Source organism: Pholis gunnellus, assembly GCF_910591455.1.
Source record: "Pholis gunnellus genome assembly, chromosome: 20".
Taxonomy (NCBI): domain Eukaryota; kingdom Metazoa; phylum Chordata; class Actinopteri; order Perciformes; family Pholidae; genus Pholis; species Pholis gunnellus.
In genome coordinates, this window is record NC_136547.1 from 12203467 (window position 1) to 12213507 (window position 10041).

The 10041-nt window shown below is 50.8% G+C and overlaps 1 protein-coding gene across 1 annotated transcript; it reads left to right on the plus strand.

Moving 5' to 3' along the window:
* Positions 1-449: 449 nt before the first annotated feature.
* On the plus strand, positions 450-9715 carry usf3 (upstream transcription factor family member 3). Its single transcript, XM_079181583.1, has 7 exons — positions 450-561; positions 1054-1171; positions 1270-1301; positions 1421-1503; positions 1602-1698; positions 1804-6749; positions 7477-9715. The coding sequence occupies exons 2-7, from the start codon at positions 1128-1130 to the stop codon at positions 9259-9261; spliced, it is 6987 nt and encodes a 2328-aa protein (XP_079037709.1). The 5' UTR covers positions 450-561; positions 1054-1127; the 3' UTR covers positions 9262-9715.
* Positions 9716-10041: the final 326 nt, after the last annotated feature.

The window sequence follows — 10041 nt, forward strand, 5'->3', positions numbered from 1 at the left end:
GTTAGACACACCATTGTGTTTTGAAGCTCGTCTGATAGTGGGGCAGTTTTTGGTATGGTCTCTTGAACAGTGTTTTACCCAGAGGAAGCTCTGTTCCCTCTGCATGCAAGGAGAGTTGTGTCCTCTCCACTGTAGTATAAGCATGTTTTCCCTTTCTTTGAAGAATTTTATCTTTTCTGGAGCTCTATATTGTAAGACTTTTTAACGTCTAAATAAAGGAATTACTATTTGCAGTAAATGTTTTACTAATTGTCTTATTCTATATTCTGTTTAATTACTAGCTAAACGCACATAATTACGGTTGAAAATTAATTTGAAGACATACTGCATAGTACAACAAATATATCCCTCCGTGCCCGTCATGATTGGCTGAAAACTCCCACATCTGGAATGCCATTGGCTGTCAGCTCCTCGAGGGCCCGCCCCTTTCTGCACCAGGTTAGGTGTAGCTAGATTGTTTTGAGAAATGAGTTGAGTTTAATGCTTAGCTAGCCAACAGTTAGCCTTCAATCTCAAAAGTACTCTCAGCGACAGACAGTCTCAAAAATGTTGAGGCTTGAGGTTAGTGGAAACTACCAGCCATTAGCAGCCTTTTATCAACAGGGACGCGAAGAAATACGCCAGTAGTTTGCTTAATAATTACGTCGGTAACGGTATAGTAAGCTAGCTATTAGCCAGTTAGCTAACTGAAAGATAGCTTAATAGGTAATTGCTCATGTTGCTAGTTTCTTGCTGGTTAGCTAAGTGACGGGATCAGAATTTCGCTTGCTGTCAACAAAATAAACCTGGACTCACAACTCTGTGCAATTAAACATGCTGTAACAATGCTGTAATAGCAGGTAAATTAGTTTAGGTTAGCTGTAGAGCTAGGTTAATCAACACCAGCTTGTTAGCATCTAGTATTAGTAACGTGAGAAGCTCAGTGTGGTTTAACAGTGTCTTATATCTACGACGACATTACTACTGGATACATGCATCTGGGTGGTTTTCTTTGGTGTTAAGACAGTCTGGTGTCATCATACTTATTCAAAATGCATCCTCTGTTCATTGCAGGACGGTCACGGGAGGGATTTAAGGTCCAACTGTTAAATGCGTTGACTGGTACCTCATCAGGCTGTTGGGACAGAATGCCAGAGATGACTGAAACTCAGACACCTGCTCGTAAACCCAAGTAAGGATGTTCCAGATATCTGCTGTCTGTTGCTGTTGTAACCAAAATATCAGTTGAGGCACTTAGATACATAATTGGAACAATGTTTTGTTTTGCAGAAAGAAGAAAAACAAAGAATCTCACAATGCAGGTGAAATAATTTCTCCTGTTATGCGTCTGTTCCTCGCTGCTTAGTGAATGGTTTCTCTAACTGGTGGTGGTCACTATAAGTGTAACTGGACATTAAAGTGCTGTCTCTTCTCTATATAGTTGAGAGACACAGAAAAGAGAAGATTAATGCCGGGATCAACCGCATTGGTAATCTTCTCCCCTGTTCCATCGCCCTAAAACAGGTGAGAGACAGTCTGGCATCACTGTTTTGCAGTACAATATTATGGTGTCTACACAGGCCAGCTAACTGTGTTATATTTTAATATCCCCTCATCCATAGAGTAAGAACATGATCTTGGATCAGGCCTTTCGTTACATCACTGAACTGAAGAAACAAAATGACACCTTGCTTCTGGAAGGAGGCGATCAAGTCCAAGGTGAAGTTTAATAATTGTACACCTCTTGTTGTTTTTACAATAGTCATGCAGTACGTGCATTTAGAGTTATTAACGTACGAGTATGTGTGCTTGGTCTGTGTGCAGCTGAGGAGATCCGTCGGCTGCGGCGTCAGACGGAGGAGTTGAGGAGGGAGAGTGCTCAGTACATCGAGCTCCTTAAAGCTCATGATATTAACATCCTAGAAGACCCCACAATTCACTGGAAGGGCAAACAGCGTTGCACCAAGGTGGCAAAGGTGACCCCCAATCACCAACTCCCAAAAGAGATCGTCGTCAACTCCAATGGCATTGTAAAGTGCCCAGCAGGGAAGGAGACTAGCCCAGCTAAACCGCCTTCTGAAACATTAATTCTTCAGCCACCTTCTGAGGTCAGTGCCAGGTTGAGAGTTAATGGAGCCCTGTTGCAAGTTAACACCTCTTCTTCCACCCCTACACTTCTCCCTGGGTCGACTGCCACACCCAACCAATCTACAACAGGCCTCAGAATGATAGAGCAGTGTGTGGTCGAGACACCGGCTGCAGCCCCCACTCTGCCACCCTCTGTGTCGTACATCACCCTCCAGATCCCAGCAGCCACCACAGTCCTTCCCCAACAACCACAGCCCGCCGCCTCAGTCCCGACCTTCACCATAGCAGCCACTTCAGCGCCACAGCTCCATACTGAAAGCCCTGCGCAGCCGGTGTCCAATCTGACCACACTCGCCCAGGCTATAGCCACATCCAGAGCAGCCTCAGAGGTTTGCTCTTGGGCCACACAGGACACTGCCATGAGGACTGTAAGTTACACTGCTATCCCCAACAGCCAAGCCCTTCTTAGGGCTGGGGCGGCGGGCAGCACACAGACGACCTGGACAACGCTGCAGATGGCGGGAAACACAGTGCAGCCAGTCTGCCAGAGTCTGCCCGCCCAAGAGGTCATCAACACCACCCAGACTGTCCAGCAGGTGACTGTGTGTCCAATGGGCAACAAAGCCTCGGTCCACCCCATTCAAATACAGATGCAACCACATGTGCCTGTACAGCAAGCCCCCATTACAGCACACATTCAAGCACAGCCCTTTCAGAGGCCACCCCAGCTGCGGCCAGCAATCCTGAACCAGGCTAAGCCTCAGCCTGTTCTAGCCCCCCAACAGTGTGCTGTTCTCTCCCAGTCAGCCATAGTACCCCAGCCAGGTGTGGTGGCCCACTCTGCCGTCGTGCCGTCGCAGCCCCAGTCTGCTGTACTTAAAGCAGCGTCATTGGTTCCCCATCATCCGACCGCCCTCATCCCTCAGCCCCAGGCCACTGTGCTGCCCCTCCTTCAGACCATGCAGGTGCTGCAGGTCAACTCAACTGGAGGGACAGCCTCAGGTGTAACGGCCCAACAGAACACTAACAACCCAAGTGTGGTCATCCTGCAGCAGGCCAGTTCTTGCCCAAACCAGTCAGTTGTAAGGGAGGAAATAACAAATCAGCCACCATGTCAGCATATCGTAATCATCCAGGCACCCAATCAGGTTGCACCTGCCCCTCAGAATCCTCAGGTTGGCATGGTGCCTGCTGCTGTGCCCACTGCAGTACCTGTTGTGTCCACTCAGATATCCACAAGCAGTAGTTCAACACCTGCCACTTCCTTACAGAGTGTTGGGGGAAAGCAGCTGGTGCACATTCTCCCACGCCCTGTTCAGCCTCATGTGAACCATCCCCTTCAGGTCACACAGGCCTCCTCTTCCCCACCGGTTCCTCCAACCCCACAGACTATCACTGTGAATGGCCAGGTGTTTGCTTTGCAGCCCATGAAGACTTCTGACAAATCCAGCTCCCATGCGGGCCAGAGTACACTCCAGCTGGTCCAGCCCACCACCACTGAGGAACCAACTACTAATGTTGCCCTCAACAGTTTAGGTGCACTCAGCAGCCTCAATCAGAGCATCTCTCAGGGCCTTCCACTTACCATTTGTAGCCAGAATAACAGTCAGCTTCCAGCTGCTTCATTATCAGTAGTCCAACAGAAGCAGCCTCCTGCTCCGGCACCCGTCCCTGGAACCGCACTTGCTCCACCTGCCCGGCAGCTACAGGTCCCTTCTTTCAGCCCAGTCAAATCCGGGCAGGTGGCTAATGCCTCTAAGAGTCGAGGAAAGAGGCTTCGCACCACTTTGAATACAAAGAGGGCGACAGCTAAAAGGACTAAACCAGCCAAAAGAAAAGAGCTCCGTGAGGCACCACCTGTCGCTGCGGTTTCAGCCAAGCCAGAAAGTAAAGTTTCAGTATCTGAAGTTTTACAGCCCTCGACTGTTAAAGTCATAGACATTCCCCCCACTTGCACCACAGCTGTCACAGCGACAAATGGTACTGAAGCTGTGGGGAATATCACCTCTACACAAAACACTCAGATAATGATTGTGTGTAGTTCATCTAGCGACTCATCTGTATTTAGGCAATCCCATTCGCAGAGCTCTGTCAGTGCAACTCCGACTGATGCTGTACTCAGCAACACTAGTGGTGTGGCGACTGCAGTTACAACGGTCAATGCCACATCGGTCAAGCCAACAGTTAGTGCAGCTGTGGCCATTGAGAGTAAACCACCCATCGTTTCTGGCAACAACTCGGCTTTAACCAAACTCTTAGTTCCAGAGGTTAAACAGCAAACCACCAGTTCAACAACTAGCACAACACAAAGTAAGTCAGCTGCCACCACTTCTATTTCTAAACAGAGCAAATCTGCGGTCAGTTCTGAAGGTGCCACTGAGACGCTGTACACTCCCACCACTGTTTCTACCGCATGTTTGACTCCAGTCTGCACCAGCGCTATCCCAGCAACTGCACCAGTATCTTTAAATCAGGCTACCCAACCAACTTCAATATGTCGTCCCCACCAGGTATCTAATACCCAAGATCCTCTGCCACAGCCACAGCCCACCACTTTACCCTTGGTGTCCACAACTGTGGCGCTCTCATCGCCTGCAGCAACTTTTTCTGCGGCCCACGGCTCTGTTACGGCCCCTACGACAAGCTCGGAATTTAGGAAAAGGGTCACTACCAGTAGAGCGCCAACACAACAGACGGACGTGAATATTCCCCACCCATCACCCTGTCATTCTGCTGAAATCAAGCCACCCCAGCCTCCTCGAAGAGATAGGGAGGCTCAGGTAGAGAGACACTCCGCAGTAGCAGAGAAAGACAGCTTGGTGGCAGCAACCTCTGGCACTCCCTCGAGAAAGGATTTTGCCCCATCTCAACAGGTGTACACTAACCTTGACGATCAAACCATAGAGCACCCTATGACATCTAGCAGACAGACAGACTCGCCCATGTCTTCAGGGGCTGGGGGAGGCAGAGGGTTCTCTGTGGCCTCCATGCTTCCCCAGGGCCACACTATAAGTGCGTCATCTGGCTCCTTTGGAACATTTACGTTCACATCTGAGCAGGCAGAAATGCTGGCCTTGGCCATGCTAGAACAGGACAGTCCAGGAAGGCGGAGTGGAAGCTGCTCTGGGAACACTGCTTCAACAAACCCCGCCGCAGCCACATGGGAGCCCCCAAAACCCCCAATAGTGTCCAACAATAAAGAAAGGGGCTCAACTGGACAGCAGGCAAAAGTGACTAAACCCACGGACACAGTAACGGTTAAACCCACTCTGCAGGTATCTGTCAGAGGACAGGCTGGGGAGGGGCCCACTGGAAGCAGACATCCACAAAACATCTCATACTCCCAGTCTCTCCCCCAGGTCCAGTCTCAGGGCTCATCCCAGAGCGGCACCGTGGCCAGCCTCAGCGTCAACAACCTGATCAGGCCCAGCTCCAGTCAGCAACCCTACCCGGGCTCTCCCAGTCTCTCTGTCCAACAGGGCTCAGTTCCCTCACCTGTAGGGAGCTCAGCCCACATATCCCAACCCCCAAACAACACCCTCTCGCCCTGCTCGGGTGCAGCCCAACTGAATGAGTACACCCCCTTGAAGACTGCGTTAATGAGGGCTCAGGCTGGAATCGGTGTAGGGGAGCGACAAGTGAAGATCATCTCCAAACGGCAGGCCCAGGAAGAGGTGATGCTGAACACTGGAAAACGGCCCAAGCCCTGCCCTCCATCAGCTACCACTGTCAGCCACATGGACCTGAAAGCACCAGACCACAGCCAGATGATGGTGGGACAGCTGCCCCCCACGTCCTCCGCTGTCATGACGAGGATTAATTCAGAAAGCGGAGGCCCTCTCTTCTCCGCAAACTCTTTCATGAGCCCGGTAGTTCGGCCAACAGATGGCCACTGCCCTCCTCAAGGACCCCTCGAGCAGAACCAGCCAGGTGTGCTTCATCTGCCCCAGGGTCATGCACAGCATGCTGCAACCCAGCCTGGCCAGCACCTGGGAGGAAACCTGTACATGAAACAGCAGCAGCAAGAGCAACAGAGACACCACCTGTATCATTTGCAACACCACCTGACACAGCCCGACCCCGCACAGCGCCACTCACTACACCAGAGGGCGCTTCAGCAGCAGCAGCAGGAGCAGCAGCAGCAGCAGCAGCATGTGCAGAAGAAGCGAGGGCTTGTCAGAGGCAGTCAGACTGGCTCACCTGCTGGCCTGCAACAGAAACAGCACCACCTGGAGAAGTCTGGAGTTCAGCAGCAGCAGCACTCACATCAACAACAACAACAACAACAGACGCAGCATCAACCCCACACACAGCAGCATCAACAACAACAACAGTCTCACCAACAATCACAACAGCATCAACAGCCAACACAACACCAACAGGCTCATCCCCAACAGCACCAACAGCAAACACATCAACAGCAGCCACAGACGCAGCATCAACAACAACAACAACAACAACAACACCAACAACAGCAGCAACAGCAGTTACAGCAGCAGCAGAGCTCCCACTCCAGACACCAGCAGCATCTACAGCAGCAGATCCAGCAGCAGCAGCAGCAGCAGCAGCAGCAACAGCAGCAGCAGCAGCACTTTAGACACCAGGAGAAGAGTTGTGACGCCCAGGCAGCGGGATCCAGGGCCCACCACAGCAGCCACCTGGCCCAGCAGGACCACCTCAAGGTTGGTGTCACGTGGAATGGATAGATGATAGAGGATAATATGACAATTTATGAAACTGGAAAGTTAAGTACAGTGGCACCTTCTGGTACTTGTCTCTGTATCTTTTTATGTAACTGGCATCGTCAGTGCTAAATTATTTGTTGATACATTTGATAAACAAGTAATTGTGGTACCAACCAATCAACACAGAGTTTTAAATAGATTTTTATTTACCCTTTAAACCACATCAGACATCGGCTGTACACAACTTAATTGCAATATGTGGCTTTTTGTACGTGTGCATGCACTAAACACTAGGAACTTGTGAGGGCCATTTGTAATTACTTTAGCTATTTAATTATGATTACATGATTTATAATCACTACCTCCGGTGTGACATTTCTGTCAGTGCAGTCAAATGGGTTAGAAAACTGGTATGCTGGTATTTTTTGCGGCTGGTTGTTAAATTACAAAGACCCAGTTGCAGCAGACCACATTTACACAGCGAAAAAGAATCCTAAAAAGCAAAAACAAAATGCTTTTTCCGAGGAGCTTTTTTCTCTCCTGGGCCTTGCAGTGAAAAAGCATCAGAGATATTTCGAGTGAAACACAATTATTTATATCTTGCCAGTCAGAATAAAGTATCACATGTTTATATATGAATGTCTTTAAGCTGACAAGAACACACGTTGATTAATATTGATTGAATGATGAATAAGACTTTCTTCGTCTCCCTCATCCTGGTCAGGACCATAACGCTATGCAGAGGATGATGAGCACCAGGACTCTGGAGCAGCAGCTCATCCCTCCTCCCATCAATCCGGTGTCCCGGTCGTCCGACCTGGCCTGCGCTCCGTCGCGGCAGGAGCGTCACCGCGTTTCCAGCTACTCTGCGGAGGCGCTCATCGGTAAAAGTTCCACCAGCGGTGAACAGCAGCAGCGCATGGGTCTCCACCTTCAGCCGGGCCGCGGTGCCACACAGGAGCAGCCGGACCTCCGCGGTTACCTGGACACGTCACGAGTGAAGGCCAGCATTGCACACAACCCACAGAATCGCTTGCCCTCCGACCATCCAGGATCTGCTGATGTTCAGCGGGTCTCAGAGTGTCCGCCGTTCAAGACCATGGGAGGAGGAGTGCATCAACTCGGGGGCTTTGAGGCTCAGGTGTCTCGTGGGAGTGACATGGCCCCCAAGTCGGTGCCGTCCTCCCAGAGGGGCCCTCAGGGGCAGCAGCAGGGCGGGTTCAGGATGGGTGTCGGCCCTCCGCCCGATGGCCGTAACCGCTACAGTGCAGCTCATCCCGGCTCACAGGGAGTACAAGTCGGCCTCCCCCGGGAGCAGGAAAGTTGCCACCAGAGTTTCATGCAAAGCCTTCTTTCACCCCACCTGCCCGAGCAGAGCAACCACCAGCGAGCAGTGCAGTGCTGTCCCCCGGTCAGCATGGAGTACGGCTGTGTGCCTGGAAGCTCTCCAGGAGACCTACAGGCCAAGGCGTCCAGCCCCAGTGTGGCCCAGACACAGAAAGCCCCGGCTATGCGGCTTGGAGAGGGCAACAAGGGCCATATGTCTCAGGTCAGCAGTAATATGCATGGAGGTGTACGCACAGGTCTCCCCCACCCTCTAACCCCACACAGCAGCACTGAGCCGGGCCGCTCCTCGGCCCCCTCCAGACCCCCCACAGCTGTTAGCCAGCACTCTCGCCACATCGCCCGAGATACTCAGCCCACCAAGCTGAGGCCCGGTGACCGGCCTCGATCGGGTACTCTGAGACAGAGCAACCCCTTTGAGCCCGAGGGCCACCTGCCTCTGCCGTCGGGAGGAGGGGTGCTGCTGGGCAGATCACAGTCTGGAGGAGAGGCGCGACGCAGCACCATCGTCCGCTTCATGGCAGATGCTGCTCAGGTTCCTGGCGACAACAACCTGCTTCCTGACCAACACCTAACACAAAACTTTGGTTTCCCCTTCATTCCAGAGGGAGGGATGAACCCTCCACCTCCCATCAATGCTAACTCCACATTCATCCCTCCTGTCAGCCAGCCCAACGCCTCCCGTACGCCGTCCCTTCTGCCCGTGGAGCCCCAAAACACTTTACCCTCCTTCTACCCGTCTTATTCTCCGGCTGCTCACCCCAGCCTGCCCAGCGATGTCACCCTCCAGTACTTTCCCAACCAAATGTTTACCAGCCCGAGCGCCGACAAGGGCAGCGCTCCTCCGCTCAATAACCGCTTCGGCTCCATCCTTTCCCCGCCTCGCCCTGTGGGCTTTGGCCAGGCCAGCTTCCCCTTGCTCCCAGATATGCCGCCTATGCCCATCGCCAACTCATCCGGAATCACCCCCCACATATCCAACTTCAGCCTCACCTCCCTGTTCCCCGAGATCGCCACAGGCATGCCCACCGACGGTTCGGCCATGCCAATGTCTCCCCTGCTGTCTCTCTCCAACACCTCGGCCGCCGACTCCGGCAAGCAGCCCAACCGTCCTGCCCACAACATCAGCCACATTCTGGGCCATGACGGCAGCTCGGCCGTGTGAGGAGAGGTCCCGCTGCGTTGTGCTGAACTGGTGTTCTGAATTGAAGAGTCTCATTTTGAGATGTATTGTTCTTTTAAATGTTCCAAGTGCAGAAAGTGGTGGTGAAGCACCTGATGACGGTTTCTGGGTTAAAATGACACCATGTCTGTCCGATTGTTTACATGTTCACAGTTTAAATTTGTCCCTTCAGGCATTCGTGCGATGTCAACGTTATAATTTGTAATATTTCCGAAATCTTTTGAATTTAAGGCGACATGAAATGATAGTCCTATAAAGCTCTTTGTCGGTTAAACCGACTGCTTGGTAGTAAAACTAAATGTATGTTTAGAGCTTGAATTCAATGGTTTGTGGGTCATTAAGAAACCTACCAATGTAATTTAACTAACTTATATCAGGTTGTACTGTACAGAATCTGTTTTTTTCCAAGAGCTATTTTGTAAATACCAATGTTTCATATCAGAATTGTTAGATTGTATGTATTTGTAAATACAAAATTGATTAATAAAGTTTATAAGGAGACGTTTGTATTTGCCAACTGAAGAATTGTGTGTTTCTTGCGCCACTAGATGGCACTTTAACTCCGTCACAAACTTGTTTTTTTGTAAAATCCACCAGCGGGAGAAACAAAGATTGGTGGTGGATTTAAAACTTAAGTTGCCACATCTGTAAAATTAAGTTACACAGCAAATTATTTGTTTTTACTGTAAAGTATAGCAAGGCATAGATAAATGCATTCTAATCATAGTGCTCAGAATATGGTTACCACATAAATGTCCGAAG

What these genes read in the sequence shown, in the direction of transcription:
- usf3 (XM_079181583.1), top strand. Translation starts at nt 1,128, where the DNA reads ATGCCAGAGATGACTGAAACTCAGACACCTGCTCGTAAACCCAA. An exon ending in CAAAGAATCTCACAATGCAG is followed by an intron (nt 1,302 to 1,420) that starts GTGAAATAATTT and finishes TTCTCTATATAG; the next exon opens with TTGAGAGACACAGAAAAGAG. An exon ending in CCCAGCAGGACCACCTCAAG is followed by an intron (nt 6,750 to 7,476) that starts GTTGGTGTCACG and finishes CATCCTGGTCAG; the next exon opens with GACCATAACGCTATGCAGAG.